The 22,380-nt window shown below is 35.5% G+C and overlaps 1 protein-coding gene across 3 annotated transcripts in view; it reads right to left on the bottom strand.

Annotated features, from left to right (window-relative positions):
* Positions 1-483: 483 nt before the first annotated feature.
* Positions 484-22,380, bottom strand: part of LOC127279926 (uncharacterized) — a 42,166-nt gene continuing 20,269 nt past the window's right edge. For all 3 annotated transcript variants that reach the window (XM_051302585.1, XM_051302584.1, XM_051302583.1), the window contains one exon: positions 484-976. In XM_051302585.1, coding sequence (XP_051158542.1) covers positions 505-976 — 472 coding nt within the window. In that variant the 3' untranslated portion in view covers positions 484-504. The remainder of the gene's footprint in view (positions 977-22,380) is intronic.

Consider the following 22,380-nt stretch of genomic DNA (forward strand, 5'->3'; position numbering starts at 1 on the left):
CTTCTTGTTTTTTATTCTCCAGTACATATAACCACATGGTGATTGTTCAAACCGGGCTGGTAAAGTGGGGGACACAACTTCACCTTTCAGGACAGTAGTTAAACGGTCATCGACCATCTTACGAACCCTTAACCGAAAGCTGTTTTGACAAATCAAATTTCAGGTAGAAAACTTGGAGAACCATAATTATCAAATTAAAGATATATATGTATATATAATCTAATAATAATGAGAAAATTCAAGTACTAAAAAAATGTGAATGAATGAAGGAATGAATACAAAGATTATTATTCTATAATTTTCAGAAATACTCAAATTAAATAATATTTAAGGGATAGGTTTTTAAAATTACGAGAGAGAGATATTATTTCAAATTATTCATGTTTATTTTTTAAAACTTTTAAAAAAATTTTTTTTACAAAAAAGATTCACAATTCTCGTAGAAAGATTTCAGTGCAGAATCAACTTCATCAATTCCTTTAGCAACAACACTTATATATTGGTTTAAAGTTCCAAAAACCAATCACGTAGAATTCTTACATTTCTTACAGCACAATTTTCAGTATAAAGCGTATGATGAGTACACGTAGTTGACAATTCAGACTTAATTTTTTTCAGTGATAGACAATCAAAATCTTCTAAATTTTGCACATTAAGTAAATATTTTTCTAACCACGTCTTCTTCTCTAATCCTTTGACGTAGATGACTTTAGCACCTCGTAGTACATCTTGTAGAATTGGACGAAGTTCATCGTATAAAACGTCTCCAACTGACCAATGAATTCCATGGTAATTATGTGTAAGCCAAAGATTTTCACTTTTATAGCGTCCTGGCAATGAATTCCAATTACACGGAGGTTCAAATAGGTAGACGATTGGTTGAGCATCAGCCTGAAGTGGAAGTATTGCCAATTCTTTAAAGACAAAGTCATTGTAGGGTCTTTTAAAACCTTGAACGTCTACGATGAACTCCATCCTGAAACAGAAAATGAATTTCTCGCCGAAGGTACTGCAATATATATATATATATTATAACATAATTTTAGCCTAGTTTTATTTTATATTTATTTATTGTTAATAATTTTGATACTGATAATTATTATAAATTTAACTATACTAGAAAAATGTTATCTACACTTTGAGGTTAATATGTATATTTTTATTAAATTATTTTAATTTAGAAGGGAATAATTTATTAGCGCCAGAATATTTTATATAAAAAATATATAAAAGTTAATTATTGATTTATTTTAAATTTTTACCGGACTAGTTCAGAAAATTGTTAGGAAAGTTCCCTAGCAAACCGCGGAGAGGGGGAGGTAAGGAGAAAAACACATTAATCACTTCACTGAGTTTAATTTGACTGTAATATTTATTAATTTCAATTTCAATTTTTATTATTGTTAATTTATTACTTTTCTTTTTTACTAAATGAAAATTCACTTAAAGTATTCGGCCCATGGCCGAATTTACAAAAATTATTCCGCTTGACATGCGGTGAGCAAACATCACTTTACTTTTTTTTCACTTATTTTTTTATTTCTTTATATTTTATGCCAATCTGGCGAGAAATGGAAAATATTATTCACTGGGACTCACCGTTTATTCGACGCCGACCCCGCATTCCGCCTCGTCCAGACATGGTCAATTATTATTTTTTACTTTTTAAAAACAAACTTCTTTGGCGTGCTGCCTTAATCACCATCAAAACGAGAATAATTAAATGGCTGAACTTTTACTTTAGTCGGCGTCACCTTTCACGCTTTCTTTTTGGTGGTGAGTCCCAGTGAAAGTAATTAATTACTTTCCATTTGTCGATAATCGATATATCACGCGTCGATAACTTTCATCAATGTCGCTGGTAAGGTAGATCGCAACTCTACCAGAGGGCGTAGTGGTGTCCTGTATTCCAAAATGGTTGCCCCCATTATTATAACAGGATCAAAACAATCAATATTCTTTCGGCTTCCTGGTGCTCTTGAATATTCAGGAATCTCATCCAAATATATGCACCAGGAAGTACTTCCCTTGCTGACTTCGTAACAGATGAGCGACCAGGAATGGATATGTCGACAATTCCTCGTGATAACATAAAAATATTTTGGAACGCGAGTATACAATTTTTATTAATCAAAATAATACGAGAGTGATTCGACGAGTTAGCAGGTTTAATCAATTATTTTACTTTAATTTGATTATTACATTCAAATAATTATTTATTTTGTCTAATTTTATATTTTATTTATTTTAGGAAAACGGAAGATTCCCATTTTGATGGGTGATAAATAGTTAATATTAATTATTGTGTGTGGCAAAATGCCACGTCACAACTCTCCCCTGCCAAGACTCGGCCCAATGGAGTCGAGCAGGTAAGCCCCAGATCTTGGAGCCACCCCTCGCCAGATCAGCTCTCAAAAAAAATATTTATTCTTATTTTATTTTAATTTCACTAGTATTACTTGTTATTATTCAAATTTTAGTTAGTTTTAATCATCGAGAATAAAAAAAAATTTTATTTAACTTTCATCGAAAGACTATTTTAACCATTGAATCAAAATTTAGAAAGCATTGAATGATTTTAATAATTACTATTTATTTTTACTTCTTCTCTCTATTTTTTTATTTAGAATTTATGTTTAACTAAATTAATAGTATTATTGTGAAGGAGAGAAGTTGGTCAGTTTGTCGGGTTGATAACGTCAAGACAAGAGGTTTATAAAAGAAATTATTTTAATAGTGAGGGGTAATTTACCCTCCCTCACAAGGGTTGAGAATGACATAAAAAAAAAGTTTACAATTTAATTAATTATTATTTCTTTTTGTTAATGCGGGTCGGGCAATTAAAATAATTGTGGCCCTTCCCTAGGCCATAGCCGCAGCTACCTGCCTTTGCTGCCGTCTTGCCCCAGTATCCAGGAGTCTTGGCTCTTGAAGCAATTTGTTGCCGCATTTGCTCCATACACCACCCCCTGGATCTCTAGGGCCGAACCTCCCGATCTTCATATGTAGAAGCAATTTGCTCCGCCTGCACAGGCTGATCCACCTGTACAGGCTGTTCCGCCTGTCGGGGACTTTCGGGCCTAGGAAGAAGACCCTCTTCCTCTAAGGACAATGGCTCCGATGGGGAATTGGCTATTCGCCGGATCATTTGGTCCAAATCCTGCTCCGTAAAGTCGGAAGCTTCCGAAGGGGCTCTTCCCCTGAGCCACAAGCTTCTGGCTACCACCAGGCATTCCACCTCCTCATTCTCCTCGTCTTCACCAAAAACTTGGCGAATTACTTGAGCTGTCAAAAGGACCAAATTATCACTTATCATCTATAACTATGGAACTTCCATGAATCATCCAGAGAGGTTAACTTAAAATTCTCAATTTATGTCAAAACAAATTCACCTAATCATCTTAATATTTATTAGAGGTCATGGACCAATTAAATTAGTTGGTTCATGCAGCATCTATACAAAATCCAACTGGATTAACATCTCAACGTAATCTAGAGCAAAAGTGTGACCTAGTTTTCCCAATTCTATTGTATTAAGATAAATAACGGTCAAAAGTGGTCTTTTTAAGATGATTAACGGTTATTTAGTTAAAGATTTTTATTTTTATATTTACAAAATTATTTACAGAATCTTTTTATGAGTTTTTCTAATTTCAACAAAGATTTGGTTTTAGAAGGTCAAATTTTATATAACTCCCTCCATCTTACATATTTATTTATTTTATAATCCTCTCTGGAATTAACTCATGGACCCCTCTGACAGGTCGCCAATTTTATTTCACTTAATACGAAAACGAACGATTGCGCAATTTTCTGCGCTGATGGGGTTCGTCTGATCTATCAGGACTTCTTACTATTTCTGGATCATTTTCCGGATCAGTATTCTCTATTTCCGGTTCAGGATCAGACCAAATTATTTCGTTTAATTCCCGATCTAATATTCGCCCCTCTTCCGAATTAGACGATTCAATGTCCTCCTCAAGCACATAATATGGTTGAAGATGGGAAGCATGATACCTTCCAGCTAACCGGCCTTCTGTCGAGGACAATTCATATACGTTTGGCGAGACTACTTTTACTATCATAAACGGACCATGAAAAGCTGGAGCTAATTTACTAGCAAACCTATCTTGCCTACGGGACAACACGTGTATAGGTTTCTCAACTAAATCGCCTATTTTGAACTGTAGATCCCGACGCCTACGATTATAATATTTCGCTTGTTTAAGGAATGCTTGATCCTGATTTGGACAGATTTTCTCTCGTAAGTCATTAAGTCTGATCATACGAGTTGTCCATTCTGCGACATCAGCGACTGGCAACTCGTTTTCCCCCTCCACAAGACGACGCATAGACCGCACTGGAACTGGCTCTCGGCCAAGGTTTAGGAACGCCGGCGTTACGCGATTAGTACTATGCAGCGCCGTGTTGTAAGCGAAACGAAAATCACCAACAAAGATATCCCAGTTCCTATGATTTTCGCCAATAAATGACCGAATCATTGTTTTGAGAACCCTATTGGTTCTCTCAACAGGGTTCGCCTGTGGGTGGTATAAGGGATTAAATAAATGATGTATTTAATAAGCCATAGTTAGACTTTTAATAGCATTATTATGATATTCGGTACCACTGTCCGAATGCAATACTTGCGGTGTACCCCAGCGATTTATTACCAGTTCACGAAATGAATTTATTACAGTGGTAGCATTTGCTGTACGAAGCGGTGCTACTTCTATCCACTTCGTGAATAGGTCTTGACAAACAATTAAATATTCGAAACCTCGTGTACTCTTGGGGAACGGACCCATTATATCCGTCGCTACAACACTCCAGGGTTCTTGTACTATTCTTTGCCCCATTATACCACGCGGTTTTGATTGTTCAGTTTTATTTAACTGGCAAGTAATGCAAGTACGCACGAATTTTTCTACATCTTTGAACATCCCCGGCCAGAAATATCTTATCGCAATTCTATCATAGGTCTTTTGACCACCTTAACCCTTGGAGCACACACCTCTTTTTTCGAACAAGTAGCACAGTCTGGGTCGCTGTGACCCTGTTTACTTTACAAAACTCCCCCATTTCTAAACTATTGGACTGATCTACACAAAAAAAATATTTTTTTATTCATTGAACCTTGTAAAATAAGAATATGCAGTTTAGAAGTATTATTAAATTATTTGCATATTGAAAAAAAATTCGTGAAGTTAACTAATTAAAAAGAAAAAATTGAGTTTAAAAAAAAATGTAACTTTTGTAATTTTTAATATTTTAAGCTAAAAATTGGGATTTATATTCTCGAAGTGTGTTAGAATAAGGGAAAAAATACCACCTTATTTCATTTTTTAAAAAAGGTATTTATTTTGTAGTTTAACGAAGGTAACTTTTAAGACGATAAAAATGTGATTTTCGACACAACTTTTTAAAACTATACATTTTTAATAACATATTTAATAGTATTTTATTATTTTCTTTGGATTAACATGTTACTTATTATTCCTTATTAGTTAGTTACTTATTTTGAACGCATTCGTTACATACATAACTACGATGATCATTGCACATTGGGCGTCGGCAAGAACAACATAACATCTTTGTTTTTCTGTCATTTTTGTAGTCACACATCACACATCGTGCTCTTTTCTGCATTTCTGGTCTTAATTCTTCAACTCCAACAGTTTCGTTGTTTCCCAAGATGAAAAAAATGCCTTTCCGAATTTCTTAACGCAATGTCGCGTTGTTCAATTTTTTTCGCAAAAAAGGCTCAATTAAATAAAGCGCAAGTTTTTTTATAACATCTTTCGCTGACAATCGATGCTGTGAATTATTCGCTTGAATACATTTACAAGTGTATAAAATTCTTAAATTTACTTGCGCTTGGTCAAGCATACCAAAAAATATCGCATTGGCTAACGCTTTGTCGCACGAGCAGTTGTGTATGCATGGCATAACTTATCAAAAACGTTGGTGCCCCTTTTTGTTTTATTATAATAACAAATCATATCAGGTTTGTTGTTTTCACGAATACAATTGGTTTTTACTTTAGTGCTGACTGCTAAGACAATTTTATGTTTTTTCGGCGTGTAACTCACTAAAGTGATTTCTCCATTGTGGCAAAATTTGGAAGAAGGTACTTCCTTTGACGCGATTTTCATCTCATTCGGAATCTCTCTCTTATTTTTACGAATCGTTCCAGTGATTTTCAAAGTGTACGGTTCTTCCAACATTTCATTTAGAAGTGAAATCGTTGTAAACCAATTGTCACAAGTGACATTTCGGTTTGTTCCATGAATTGGCATTGTCACCTTTTTAAAGAAAAATTCTCCCGATGATTCAGTTGGCGGATGACCTGTTTTTCCTAAATATGGGATCCCGTGTATCTATAAATAAATTGGAATGTTTATTTTTATTTATTATTTTTATTTATTTATTATTATTTATTATTTTATTATTATTATTTATTATTTTATTTATTATATTTAAATTATAATTTATTATTACATAGACACATGCATGGCAAAAATATGTAAAAGAAAAACTTACTAAATAAAAAGTATCAGCATCATTTAAAGTAATGATCTTTAAACCATATTTATCAGGCTTAGTTTTTATGTACATTCTGAAGATACACCTTCCTCTAAATGACAGTAATTGTTCATCCACTGTTGTATCATTACTTGGTTCATAGTAGAATTCACAATTGTGAATGAATTTGTCCCATAACTCTCTAATGGGAGATAACTTATCATTTTCTGAACGATTTTCTCTAACGTCGAAACGTAAATGATTCGAAAGAAATTGGAAGCGAGACTTAGACATTGTACAACGGTATAAATTGTACCCACTGCACAGTAGCCGATTTCCCGAAAAACCTGGCCAAAAGTCAAAAAAATTTTTTTAGAAATTTATACTTTTTATTATTGAATATTATAAAGGAGGGTTCACTGCATAATTTTGCGAAAAAAATTACACTTTTTAGGGTTCCGTACTCGGTTCGGAACCCTATTAATATCGGTTTTTTTGAAATCGTGTACCCCCCCCTAGCGGCCACATAAATTTATCTGGAGGGCTGAAAATTAGTACACATATGTATTTTCGCGTGTAGATTACAGGAAAATTATAGCGAACTTGATTGGAATTGATTAACATAGCGTTGTCAAGGAAAAACCATGAATTTTTACGAAAAATGCCTAAAAATGACTTTGTACCCTCCCCCTAGCGGCCACATCTTTTGACATAAAGAGCTCAAATTTGACACACTTACGTATTTTTACGTGAAAATTACAGGAAAATTATAGCGAACTTGATTCGGATCAATTTACATAGCGTTGTCAAGGAAAAATCAACAATTTCGAAAAAAATAATTTATTCTCCCTAGCGCTAACAATATTCAACCCAGACAGATCATATTTAGTATACAAATGTATTTTTACGGGAAAAATACAGGGGAAAAAAGCGGTCACGATTAGAATTGATGATTAACTTTTTATCAAGTTTTTCAAGAAAAAATGACAATTTTAGGAAAAAAATGTATTTTTCCACCAAAAACGAACAAAATTTTATTTAAAGGAAATTAAATTTATATATTTTAACGTATTTTTACGTGTAGATTACAAAAAAAATATAGCGAGCATGATTGGAGTTGATTATCATAGCGTTGTCAAGGAAAAACCATGAATTTTTATGAAAAATACCTAAAAATCAGGAAAAGAAGCAGGCGCAAAGCACCTACATATAGGGTTTCGTGGCTTTTTAAATTCAGATCAGAAGTTATTTGTACATAATAAATAATTTATAATTACATTATTTGCTAATTGCTATGGTTGCTATGGTAATGGTTGTCATGGAAACGGTTGCCATGGTAATGGTTGCTATGGGAACTGTTGCCATGGTAACGGTTGTTATGGAAACTGTTGCTATGGAAACGGTTGCTATGGAAACAGTTGTCTTGGTAACGGTTGCCATGGAAACGGTTGCCATGGTAGTGGTTGCTATGGGAACTGTTGCCATGGTAACGGTTGCTATGGAAACGGTTGCTATGGAAACAGTGGCCATGGTAATGGTTGCTATGGAAACGGTTGCTATGGAAACAGTTGTCTTGGTAACGGTTGCCATGGAAACGGTTGCCATGGTAATGGTTGCTATGGGAACTGTTGCCATGGTAACAGTTGCTATGGAAACGGTTGCCATGGAAACCATACGAGTGTACTACGGACAGACGGACGCCAAAGCGAAACTATAAGGCTTTCGGCCCTGGGCCACGAAACCCTAAAAATGAGTATGTACCCCCCCCCTAGCGGCCACATCTTTTGACATAAAGAGCTCAAATTTGACACACTTACGTATTTTTACGTGAAAATTACAGGAAAATTATAGCGAACTTGATTCGGATTAATTTACATAGCGTTGTCAAGGAAAAATCAAAAATTTCGAAAAAAATGATTTATTCTCCCTAGCGCACACAATATTCAATCCAGACTGTTCATACTTGCTGTAAAACTCAATTTTTGCGTGAAAAATACAGGGAAAAAATGTAAGTGCGATTGGAGTTGATGATCAATTTTTATCAAATTTTTGAAGAAAAATGATAAATTTCAGAAAAAAATGTATTTTTCCGCAAAAAACGAAAAAAGTTTTTCTACAGTGATTCAAATTTATATATTTTGACGTATTTTTACGTGTAGATTACAAAAAAAATATAGCGAGGATGATTGGAGTTGATTTTTCTGGAATTAATAAACAAATTTTATTTTTTAGATAACTTTCGATTTTTCCTTGACAAGCAGCTACTAGCCTTATATATAACTCGCACTTGTCCGATTTTTTTTATCATCAATTTATTATGTGAACAAGTAAAAGTGATCTTTCCAAGAGATTTACTCAGAACGTTTCATAACTATAAATTTTCGTCACAGTTAAAATAGTAAAAATATACTAATATACGGCAGATTTTTGAATATCTTTTTTTTGGGAATTATTAACAAAGGTGTATGAAATAGGTTGAATGTATTTATCATCACATTTAAAACGTACAGTTTTTAAAAAATGACATTAAACATCGCTATTCATGGCTACGATTTTTGTATTGTTTTATCAACGTAAATCATGAAAATAGTTGTGAAATCCACCGATATCCGCGCCCTACCTGGTATTATCATAAACTAGAATATATTTTTGATTCATTTTAATTGAAATCAGCTGCCCCAAGCTGCCCCTGCAGTTTTGGTATCACTTTTTATTTCACCCAGCGCGGTTTACCGACAGCGCGTTGCACCGGCCGGCGGTGCAACTAAACGTGAAAGACTGACTTTTTCTTCATTCGCATTCGCTTTAAACTAAAATTTAAGCACATTTGTAATTTAAAAAAAATAAACTCTAACACATATACGCAATTTTATAATACCAGCAAATATTTTGGATCCGCCATATTGAATTTGATAAAACAAATGTAAAATTTGATTTCAGAAACCCAGTAAACGTAAGTATACTAAGTTTGGTTAAAATCGTACCATTTTTTAATTTTTAGCAAAGTCTTTTAAAATCTAAACGGCCATTTTGGATCCGCCATTTTGAATTTGACACAACCAATGTAAAATTTGAATTCAGAAGCCCAAAAAACATGGATATACCAATTTTGATTAAAACCGTATCATTTTTCGATTTTCAGCAAAGTTTTTTAAAATCTAAACGGCCATTTTGGATCCGCCATTTAGAATTTGACACAACCAATGTAAAATTTGAATTCAGAAGCCCAAATAACATGGGTATACCAATTTTGATTGAAATCGTATCATTTTTCGATTTTCAGCAAAGTTTTTTAAAATCTAAACGGCCATTTTGGTTCCGCCATTTTGAATTTGACACAACCAATGTAAAATTTGAATTCAGAAGCCCAAAAAACATGGGTATACCAATTTTGATTGAAATCGTATCATTTTTCGATTTTTGGCCAGGTTTTTCGGGAAATCGGCCACTATGCACTGGTATTACTCCACAATTCCTTGATGCAAACATGGTTTGACTTCCACATTCCTGAATAGTAGAGTAGCCCAATATACGCGTTTATTTCAATCAAATCAGTGGTGCGATGATATGTCTGCAAGGCAGTCTCATTAGCCATCATTTCTGCACAAACCTTTTTAATTTCTATGTTTGTGTATTCCACAATTTTATTACGAATTTCTTCATCAAAAAGAAGATTCCAAAATTCTGTCACTTCGTTGCAGTTCTCTGCACCATTTCTGGGACCAGGAATTCTCTCCTCAACAGCCGACCGTCCTATGAATAATCCGATATAAAAATTTCTTATAACTTGTAAATATAGTTTTACATGTGCTAAAGTATTTTTACCTGACACTCTGCTACGTGGACGTGTATTCCATTTCGTATTATTTTTACTCGTAAGCGTCACTGATGGTCTACCTCGAGCCCGCTCTCGTTGTTCTAAAATCCGATGATTTGAAGTATTATGTTCTAAAATTTCTTCTTCACTAGATTCAGATACTTCACTTTCCGATGATAACTTAATGGACAAATTATCTTCATCCGCAGAATTTTCACTACCAAAGTCTTCTTCTTCTTCATTTTCTAGCAAGGTATTTCTAATACGCGTACGTAAATTATATGGCATCATGTAATATATGAACACATATACAAATACGACAAACTTTTGTATACTTCGGTAAGGTCGATGAAGCTTTTATTTTTATAAAACATAAAATGCCAATTTTGTAAGAAACAACGTTTGGTACACACCAGGGTCTGTGTGACCCTCGAAAAAATTATAACTATACCAGTAGTCTGCTGGTTGCTATACTATATATGCCAAGCGTGTCAATGGATTGCTAATACCTTAAACTACCACTAGATGGCCTTAGGTTCGTGTTGTATTGCCGACTTTTCGAATTACACTTCATTGAAATTAATGACAGGGTCTGTGTGACCCAGTATGTGCTCCGAGGGTTAATGCCCTGCCTGAGGATTTTCATGTGCCTCCCGCATAATCAAAAGTTGGTCTTCCTTAGGAACTACCAATTTCCATGCATTAAGGTCATCCATGAGGTCTTCGACCAGATGATTATATCGGTAACGATATAACCTATCATTTATTACTTGCCACCCGTGATATTTGTGTGGTTCATTAATTACCGATTCGCGACGTCTATTATACCATTCATCGTCAATAGCTTCAATAGCCGCGACTTTATTTTCTTCCGAATCCTCATACATTCGGGAAAGCGCGTCGGGGATATCATGCATCGATCCTTTCCTATGTAATATCTCAAAGTCATACTCTAATAACTCGAGTGACCAACGGGCCAATCTTCCGGTCGGATTTTTAAGATTTTTTAACCATCTTAGACTACTATGTTCGGTTATCACTGTAAAGTGATAACCTTCCAAATAGAATCGGAATTTTTTTATTGTCCAGATGACTGCTAGGCATTCTTTCTCAGTTGTAGAGTAATTACGCTCCGCATCAAAAAGAATGCGACTGGCATAAGCGATTACATGCTCTTGGCCATCTTGAATTTGAGTGACTACAGCTCCTATCCCGAAATTACTAGCATCTGTCTGAATGCAAAAGGGGATTTTAAAATCCGGATATCCCATAATAGGGGGAGAAGCTAAGATCTTTTTTAATTCATTAAACGCGTCCTCTTGCTCGTCTGTCTATTTAAACGGTTGATTCTTCTTCGTTAAACGTGTTAACGGCTCACAAATTTGTGCGTAATTTTTAATGAATCTCTTATACCACGAGGTAATTCCAATGAACCGACGAAGTTGACGTAACGTTTTCGGTCGAGGATAATCTAATATGGGACGAACCTTTTCATAATGGACTGATAAGCCTTTATGATTTACTACAAATCCTAAGTATTTTGCCTCAGGCACACAAAAGTTACATTTATCTGGATTAAGAGTAAGGCCTGATTCAGATAATTTATTTATAACTCGTTCGAGCCATATCAGATGTTCCTCATATGTTTCAGTAGCTATTATTAAGTCGTCTAAGTATGCGAATACAAAAGGTTTCATATCAGGAGTTACTATTTTATCAATTAGCCTTTGGAAGGTGGCCGGTGCACCACAGAGACCAAAAGGCATTCTTTTATATTGCATTAGGCCTAATCCCGGAACGAAGAAAGCAGTTTTTGCTTTACTCTCTTCGCTTAACGGTATTTGATGGTAACCTAATTTCAAATCCAATTTGGAAATATATTTAGCTGAGCTAAGTTTATCCAAAATCTCTGCCAGGAAAGGTAACGCATATGAGTCTTTAACTGTTACCGCGTTAACTTTTCTGAAATCAATGCAGAGGCGGTAGGTACCATCCGGCTTACGAGCCATTACAACCGCATTACACCAATCACTATTTGATGTTTCTAAAACTCCTATTTTTATGAGTTCTTTAAATAATTTAATGATTATTCCAAATGTTCGCAAAAAATCCATACCTAATATGCAAGATTCCGTTAGTTTTGGAACGATTCGGACGTTAATTTCATTTGTTAACTCCGCGAAACTTATTGGCAATCTACTTTCACCAATAATTGGCTCTATAGCACCGTTGGCTAATAAAACGCTGCTTTGTTTATTATTACGAATTTTATAGTTATTCGAATTAATTATAGATTCTCCTATCGAACCTAAATATGTTCTAGTTGAACCCGTATCTATTAGTGTTTTAATTTCTGAGTTCCCTATCATAATATTAATGTAAGGTCTTGAATGGGTACCGACACCGCCTAATTTATTAAGTTCATTTCCCTTTTGTCCGCTATGACAAGCTAAGTCGGGACTATTAATATTATGCGGAATAGTATCAACCGATTCAATTTTACAATTAATAGGTTGTTCAAAAACTTTATTCGATTTATGATCCGTAATGATCGATGCACTAATCAGGTTCGTTAATTTGTTATCCAAATTTTTATTAACTAGATTTTCTAACTTCGAACTAGATTCTTCTATGTAATTTTCACAAGCCTCGTTAATCGCGGTTATTTTAGTCTTATCCGAGTGATTTGTTATTTTGTTGGCAAGGGTCTGTAAAACTAAATTAGGAGGATCATCGACCCTAAGGTTGATCTCCTACTTTTGTTTACCTTACAGAAAGCCGATTCACATTTATACTTAGTAGCACCTTTTTCTCCGCATATGTGTCAGAATCTTTCCCACTCTACTGGGCATTTCCTCCACGCATGATCATCCTTACCACAATTAAAGCAAGGAGGCTCAGGCTTAGGTTCACGGAACTTTTTCTTTACCTGCGAAGACTTTTTACTTTGCGAATTATTTGGATTTGATTAATTTGCAAAAGGATTATCGCTATTTTCTTTCTTAACATCCGCATTTTTTGTATTATCTGAAACTTTCGCTTCTTTTTTATTCGCGGAACTTGAATTTAATTTATTAACTAAAATATCTAAAACTTTAGTCATCTTTTCCATTACTACTACCGATTCTTTATTCTCCGAAACTGAAGTTGATTTAGATTCAAAATTTCCCGAATAAGCGAATTCTAGAAAAAATGAATTTTCCGGCTTCACCGGAGTTCTTTCGATTTTACGCGACTCTAACATGCGCTCAACTTCGGCAGCTATAACAGATAATTCGTTTACGGTATTAAATTCGCGCCTACTCATTGAATGTTTCATTTCAGGGCGGAGATTAAAATATATTCTATCTAATGCTTCAATTAATGAGACAGGCCGAGTGAATTTAGAATAGAGTCCTTGCATACTAATGATATAATTTGTAGTGGACTCATCCGGACCTTGCACTCGATTTAGAACTTGTTCTTCAAGTCTCCACTGATAATTTTTATCCCCGAAATTAGCTCGACACGCCCCTTTGAATTGGTCCCATGAGGACCAGTTATTTTTATTTAACCTAAACCACTGGAGCGCAATTCCATCTAAGAGCAACGGTGCTGCACGAAGAACATCTTCACCCGGAAGTGATGAGATTTCCATGGCATCCTCTACTCGTGATAAGAAATCCTCAACGCTCGAGGTTTTGTCGCCAAAAAATTTTATACCCCATTTTCGAACTATTGTATCTAATGGTTTTCTCGAATTAATCGACGGTTGACTGAATTTATGTTTTTCCGAAAACAATTTATTATGAGTATCATTTTTTCGAATTTCTTTAATTTTCGGGTTAGAACAGTCTTTCCTAGTATCTATTCGATTAAAACTATCGTTATTTCTTGGTTTAAATGCTGATTTATTCTCATTAATTTTTCTAACTACCGTTTTTTCAAGTTCCGGTTGATTAGGTGTCAATAGACAATCATTTTGCTCTGTTGACTTGAAACCATAAGAATTATGACCAAAAATTTCTTTATCGAAATCTATTAAAGGCTTACTAGCTTGAATTGATAAATTCTCATAGTAAGCGGGTAATGAGAATTCCTGATTTGACTTTTGAATGGTTACTGACATTTTACCTGGTTTATGAGTTTCAAATTTTTCACTTAAGGGAGTATTACGACCCGAATTATTATTAAACTCATTTGTATAACTCATTCTAGGGTAATGGACCGTATTCGCTAATGTATTTCCCACTGTTACAAATGAATAAGTCGAACTACTAGTTGTGATAGTAGGGATATTCGAATTTTGAGTACAATATACTGTACTCGAAAAAGGTATTGACATTTCTGATGTGAGAGTATTCGATATTTTTCCCATTGTAAAAGGGTTTTCTTCGCGTGAATCTACAACTGATTCTGAATCAGATACGTATAAGGCGATTTGTAATTAATCCGTTGGGGTCCATTTTATTTGTCTATCGTCTTGTGAAAATTTAAGATAGCGATAGACCCGATCGCGAAGGACCTCTAGTGTAAGGTCAACCAAACAAAATAAACAAGTGCCCTATCAGTCCTTAATTACAAAAAAAATGTTGTATAAAAAAAATGAAAAATTGTTGTCAACAATATAGTCAAGAAAAAGATTTTGTACAAAAAAAATAATCACGGTTCAATGTCCATTGGAGGAATAATGACAGGAAATAATAAAGTCAATTATTATTAATTTTGACACAATTAAAAAAAATTAATTTTGTTATTTAAGAAATTACTATTTTGTTTCTATCAGGGAGAATATCCTCTCCTGATTTAATTATAGACAAAAAAAAAATTTTATTAATTTTTTATTTTTTCATCACTTGCTAAAAAAAATATTGAGAACAGACAATTGAAATATTTTTTTTTCGCAATCAAGAACTGAATACACAATTCAATTATTTTCATTCAATAACTTCAATTCAATAGAAGGCGACGATGACTCAGCCAAATCCCTCTTTAAATTATTTATAATAAATGAAACTGATTTTTATTCAGATAAAAATCAATTTTATTTTTCACCGAATTTACTTTCGTATTTTTGATTCTCGATAATGGTAGTAAACCATGATGTTGTGAGAAGTCGTGCTTCTTATTATGTGCGACCTTGACTCATTGAAATGATTATTATCATGTATTTATTTTACTATATGGTCGTGCGTAATAAAACACGAGTTCTCACCACAAAACTTCAATATTTTATTTCACTTATTTTTGTAAATGATGTTTGCTTTAAAATTAATGTATTTTTCTCGGGCCCTACTGTTGGAGTGCCATTTATAACATAATTTTAGCCTAGTTTTATTTTATTTTTATTTATTGTTAATAATTTTGATACTGATAATTATTATAAATTTAACTATACTAGAAAAATGTTATCTACACTTTGAGGTTAATATATTTTTATTAAATTATTTTAATTTAGAAGGGAATAATTTATTAGCGCCAGAATATTTTATTTAAAAAATATACAAAAGTTAATTATTGATTTATTTTAAATTTTTACCGGACTAGTTCAGAAAATTGTTAGGAAAGTTCCCTAGCAAACCGCGGAGAGGGGGAGGTAAGGAGAAAAACACATTAATCACTTCACTGAGTTTAATTTGACTGTAATATTTATTAATTTCAATTTCAATTTTTATTATTGTTAATTTATTACTTTTCTTTTTTACTTTTGGTGATCGGGTGCAACAACAAATAATTGAAATCCAAAATCTAGATGAAATTTATTTTTATTCAATATGTATATGTGTTGAGAGAAGAGGTTGTGTTCAGGACGAAGGCTCAGAAGGTACTGACTAAATTGTAATTAGGAAGGGATACATTTAGGTAAAAATGAGTCATGTACTGTAGTACCGATGCCTAATAGTTTTGCAAGTCTAGACTTGCATAAATTGTGAAAAACAAAGTAATAAAAACGGCAGATGTGAAAAAGGTCTACAGCATTTACCTGAACTCTGAATTTGTACAAGAGTGTCTGCAATAGGTAATTTTAAGAATTGAATAAGATATATTATTTTATTATTTTCTGAACACAACAATTAACAATCGATATGATTTGTTTATTTAACATAATAAGCCTAAAGTGTAAACATTAAATGTGTGTGTGTGTGTGTTGTATAAATGTTTGTGTGCTATTTGTTATTTTTTATTTTAACTATTAGTTATTTGCTATATTACTATTAGAAAATATTTGTGTAAGTGTGGGTACGTGATTAAAATAGTGGCCACAGTACCCCCCTACCAGTGATAGCATCACGAAAAACCAGCTTGGTACCTATCCGTGAATCGTACTCGTCTACCTGAACGGGTACGAATATTTTCGTGCAGGACGGCTTGTGGAACAGCTGGAACAGGATCTGGCACTCTTTCGATTCTAGGTGGTGGCTCATTTGCCACTCGTCGTACAGGAACGTTATTTGGGTTGAAAATTATCTCAACAGTCTCCTCTTCGTCGCTTTCCTCGTTGTTATCGTCAAAGTTGTCGTCATTGTCTTCCATAACATAGGCTGGTTTGAGCCTATCAATAGAGACCGTGACTTCTCTACCGTTCATGTTGATTTTGAAGGCCTTCTCAGATCTTGATACAACTTTGAATGGGCCATCATATGGTAGTTGCAGTGGTGATTTTGGTCCGTCATGTCGAAGAAATACACTTTCAGCTGTGGCGAGATCTTTGAAAATAAATGTTCGCCGTTCTCCATGTCTGCTTCCGTTGACTGGACGCAGTTGTTGTATGTGGTTGCGGAGAGTTTGAACGTATTCTGCTGTCGCTGTAGTTGATTGTGATGATGACGTCAGAAGTTCGCCAGGCAATCTAAGTGTTTGCCCATACACCATTTCTGCTGCTGTTGACTGGAGATCGTCCTTCCATGCTGCTCTAATACCAAGCAACACTGTCGGTAAGATTTCAGTCCATCGTGAGTGTTGATGACACTTAATTGCTGCTTTTAGTTGACGGTGAAATCTTTCCACCATTCCATTGGCTGCTGGATGATATGCCGTAGTGCGGTAGTGGGATGCGCCTGTCAGTTGATTCAGCTCACGAAACAAGTGTGATTCAAATTGTCGTCCTTGATCGGATGTAATCCTTAATGGTGTTCCAAATCTTGCTACCCAATGAGTATAAAATTTTCGGGCGACCGTCTCAGCTTCTTGATCTTCCATTGGAATAGCCTCCGGCCAGCGGGAGAATCTGTCAACACACGTCAGGCAGTACCTGCATCCTTCCGACATCGGCATGATCACAATGTCAATGTGAACATGTTCAAATCTCCGAGATGGTAGTTGGAAAATTCCTGGTGTGGTGATAACATGTCTCGTAATTTTTGAACGTTGACATTCCACGCAGCTACGAGTCCATTCTCGAGAATCCTTTTTAATCGACGGCCAAGTATAACGCTGTGTTATCATTTTGACTGTCGCATTGATTCCGGGATGTGAGAGTTTGTGTACACTGTCAAATATTTTTCTGCGGAGAGTTCCAGGAATATATGGTCTTGCTGAGGATGTAGATATATCACATAGAATTGACGCATCAGCTTCCGGAATTCTTATTAATTTAAGTTCCAATCCTGAGGAGGAATCATTTCTCATCACCCTTAACTGTTGATCATTCCTTTGTTCTTTTTCAAGCATTTTCAAGTCCAAGACAGGTTCTACTGCTTCAATTCGGGAAAGCGCATCTGCAACAACGTTGTCCTCACCTCTAACATGTTGAATATCAGTGGAAAACTGTCCGATAAAATCAAGATATCGAAACTGTCGAGGAGTACATTGTTTGTCCTTCTTCTTGAATGCAAATGTGATTGGCTTGTGATCTGTAAGGATGGTAAATATCCTTCCTTCCAGCATGTGACGAAAGTATTTTACAGCTTCGTAAATTGCTAGCAATTCTCGATCATATGCTGAATAATTCCTTTCAGCGGTGCTCAATTTTCTGGAGAAAAATGCCAAAGGTACCCATTCATTTCCGATCCGTTGATTCAGCGCTGCACCAATTGCAAAATCCGACGCGTCACAAAATATAGCGAGCGGAGCGTTTTCTCTGGGATGCGCGAGCAGTGTAGCATGAGCTAGAGTAGTTTTGCTCTCTTCAAATGCTTTTTCAGCTGACGGTGTCCATTTTACAGGAACTTTCCCCTTGACATTTCCTTGTAAAAGTTCGTTCAATGGTGCTTGCGTTTTTGCCGCATTAGGTATGAATCGCCTATAGAAATTCAACATACCTAAATACTGACGTAATTGTTTCACAGTCTCTGGTCGAGGATATGCTTTAATTGCTTCAACCTTTTCCGGTAAAGGTTGAGTACCACTACCACTGACAAGGTATCCTAAGAACTTCACTTCACTTTGTCCAAAAATACACTTCGACGGATTGATAACTACACCATATTTCCGTAAACGCGCGAAGAGTATTTTTAAATGTTCTTTATGCTCCTTTTCCGAATCTGACGCAATTAAAATGTCGTCAATATATGCGAAACAAAAATCCAAACCGCGGAGAACTTCATCTATGAATCGCTGAAACGTTTGAGCCGCGTTCCGCAACCCAAACGTCATAAAAGGGAATTCAAACAACCCAAACGGCGTTGTAATGGCGGTTTTACAAATGTCTTCCTCGGCAACCGGAATTTGGTGAAATGCCTTCATAAGGTCAATTACTGAAAATATTGTTTTTCCAGCAAGATTGTTAGCAAAATCTTGTATATGTCGCACTGGATAACGGTCGGGTTCTGTTATTGCATTCAGGCCACGGTAGTCCCCACATGGTCTCCACTCTTCCCCGGGCTTTGGGACCATGTGTAGTGGCGATGACCATTTTGCTTTGGATGCCCTCGCGTAACCGAGCTTTACGTACATGTCAAATTCCTTTTTCGCGGCCCGCTGACGGTCTGGAGCTAAACGACGCGGTTTGTTCACTACGGGAGGTCCATCTCGCGTTTTAATATGATGGACGGTATCGTGCTTCACGGTAGCTCTACCGTCTGGTCTCGTTATCTCCGGAAATTCGGACAATAATTCATGATACACGGTAGATCCTGAGATCACTTTTACACTACACACTTCTCCATTTACCGCCGTTCCTATCGCCGCGATTTTCGTCAAAGAGTCTATCAATTTTCGATTTTTAACATCTACCAACAAGTCGTAGTATGCTAAGAAATCGACACCAATGATTGGCTTAGTTACGTCCGCGACCACGAATCTCCACAGAAAGTCTCGTCGAAGTCCCAAATTTAAAGTAATATTAGTGGTGCCGTACGTCGCGATTGTTGACCCGTTTGCCGCGGAAAGTTCGTAAGATGACTTTTCTCGTGGTTGACGGAGTAACGCGCGAGGAAATACGCACAAATCTGCACCAGTATCCACTAAAAACTGTATATTTGACTCTGAATCACTGATAAAAATACGGCGCGATGTTGTAGGGCCAAGGTCGTCCGTCGCCATTAACGACTGCTCATCTCGTTTCCCGCGCTAAACGTACACGGTCTCAAACACTTTGTCGCCTTTTCACCAAAACGACTATGATACCAGCACACACCATTTGATGCACTTCTTCCGCGAGATCGTGAACGTCCCCGAGAATGCGATCTACCTCGATGTCCCGATCGGTTATTGTCAACCTTCATTTGTAACTCTGAAATCTGAAGTTTCATCGCCCCCATATTTGCTGTCATCGTGGCTACTACTTGATCAAATTTTTGTAAAATTATATCAATTGAAGCAGTGTTTATGGAAGCTTCTGCAACAGCTGGACGACTTCGAGCATTGACTTCAATAATTGAATCTGCTAATTCCGCGATCTTTTCCAAGGGAAGCTCTTGTTGAGCGGCCAAAATTGCTTGCGCGCTATTCGGAAGGCGATGCATCCACAGCGTTCGTAACATCGCGTCCGGTACAGTAGTACCCGCGAGAGTTTGGAGATGACGTAAAAACTGCGAAGGTTTTCTGTCGCCCATTTCTTCCAATTCTAATAACCGCCTAGTTTTTTCTTCTTGAGATGCACTTAACCGCTTGAGTATTTGCGCTTTTAATATAGTATATGGATTATTGGGAGGAGTAGAAACAATCACATCACGCACTTCTAATGCAACCTTTGGGTCCAACGCGTTCGCGACACATGTATATCTGTCACTTTCATTTGTCAATTGCAATCCTCTAAAACGCTGTTCCACCAATGAGAACCACAATTCAGGATCAGCGAACAGAAAAGCCGGGAGCTTCACGTTTAAATTTGCGTTTTGTACAGCGGGATGGAAAACATCACCATTATCATTTTCGTTCACCATCTTGCTCCAACACGATTAAAAAAATAAAAAAATATGCACAAATCACACGTTACTTAACGTATTAAGCAATAAATCACGTCGGGGTCACCACTTTGGTGATCGGGTGCAACAACAAATAATTGAAATCCAAAATCTAGATGAAATTTATTTTTATTCAATATGTATATGTGTTGAGAGAAGAGGTTGTGTTCAGGACGAAGGCTCAGAAGGTACTGACTAAATTGTAATTAGGAAGGGATACATTTAGGTAAAAATGAGTCATGTACTGTAGTACCGATGCCTAATAGTTTTGCAAGTCTAGACTTGCATAAATTGTGAAAAACAAAGTAATAAAAACGGCAGATGTGAAAAAGGTCTACAGCATTTACCTGAACTCTGAATTTGTACAAGAGTGTCTGCAATAGGTAATTTTAAGAATTGAATAAGATATATTATTTTATTATTTTCTGAACACAACAATTAACAATCGATATGATTTGTTTATTTAACATAATAAGCCTAAAGTGTAAACATTAAATGTGTGTGTGTGTTGTATAAATGTTTGTGTGCTATTTGTTATTTTTTATTTTAACTATTAGTTATTTGCTATATTACTATTAGAAAATATTTGTGTAAGTGTGGGTACGTGATTAAAATAGTGGCCACATACTAAATGAAAATTCACTTAAAGTATTCGGCCCATGGCCGAATTTACAAAAATTATTCCGCTTGACATGCGGTGAGCAAACATCACTTTACTTTTTTTTTCACTTATTATTTTATTTCTTTATATTTTATGCCAATCTGGCGAGAAATGGAAAATATTATTCACTGGGACTCACCGTTTATTCGACGCCGACCCCGCATTCCGCCTCGTCCAGACATGGTCAATTATTATTTTTTACTTTTTAAAAACAAACTTCTTTGGCGTGCTGCCTTAATCACCATCAAAACGAGAATAATTAAATGGCTGAACTTTTACTTTAGTCGGCGTCACCTTTCACGCTTTCTTTTTGGTGGTGAGTCCCAGTGAAAGTAATTAATTACTTTCCATTTGTCGATAATCGATATATCACGCGTCGATAACTTTCATCAATGTCGCTGGTAAGGTAGATCGCAACTCTACCAGAGGGCGTAGTAGTGTCCTGTATTCCAAAATGGTTGCCCCCATTATTATAACAGGATCAAAACAATCAATATTCTTTCGGCTTCCTGGTGCTCTTGAATATTCAGGAATCTCATCCAAATATATGCACCAGGAAGTACTTCCCTTGCTGACTTCGTAACAGATGAGCGACCAGGAATGGATATGTCGACAATTCCTCGTGATAACATAAAAACATTTTGGAACGCGAGTATACAATTTTTATTAACCCATTAACGCCCAAAAACTGAAAATTCTTTGTACACATTCAGGTTACGTTATTTTAAATAAATCGGTCAACATTTTCTACGAGAGGTACATTTCCTATAGGTCTTGAGTGTGCTCTTTCCGATTCCGGTATCAAAAATTAATTTCGTTTAAGCCGAAATTAAATATGGCGGTTTAAATATCAAAAAACACAAAAAAAGTTTCATTTTTTTCAGTTTGACATTTTTTTTCAATCGGAAAAAATGTAAGAATAAAATTAAATTGTCAACCATAGGTGCATAAAAGTTGTGTACTTTCGAGAAACGTAAAGTAGAATAAAAAATTTCAAGATGGCGGACCAAATATGGCGTCAAATTCATTGTAAAATGTGAAAATTTTGTGCA

This window comes from Leptopilina boulardi, unplaced genomic scaffold (genome assembly GCF_019393585.1).
Source record: "Leptopilina boulardi isolate dan_hultmark-lab unplaced genomic scaffold, ZJU_Lbou_2.1 LbouV2_226, whole genome shotgun sequence".
NCBI classification, from domain to species: domain Eukaryota; kingdom Metazoa; phylum Arthropoda; class Insecta; order Hymenoptera; family Figitidae; genus Leptopilina; species Leptopilina boulardi.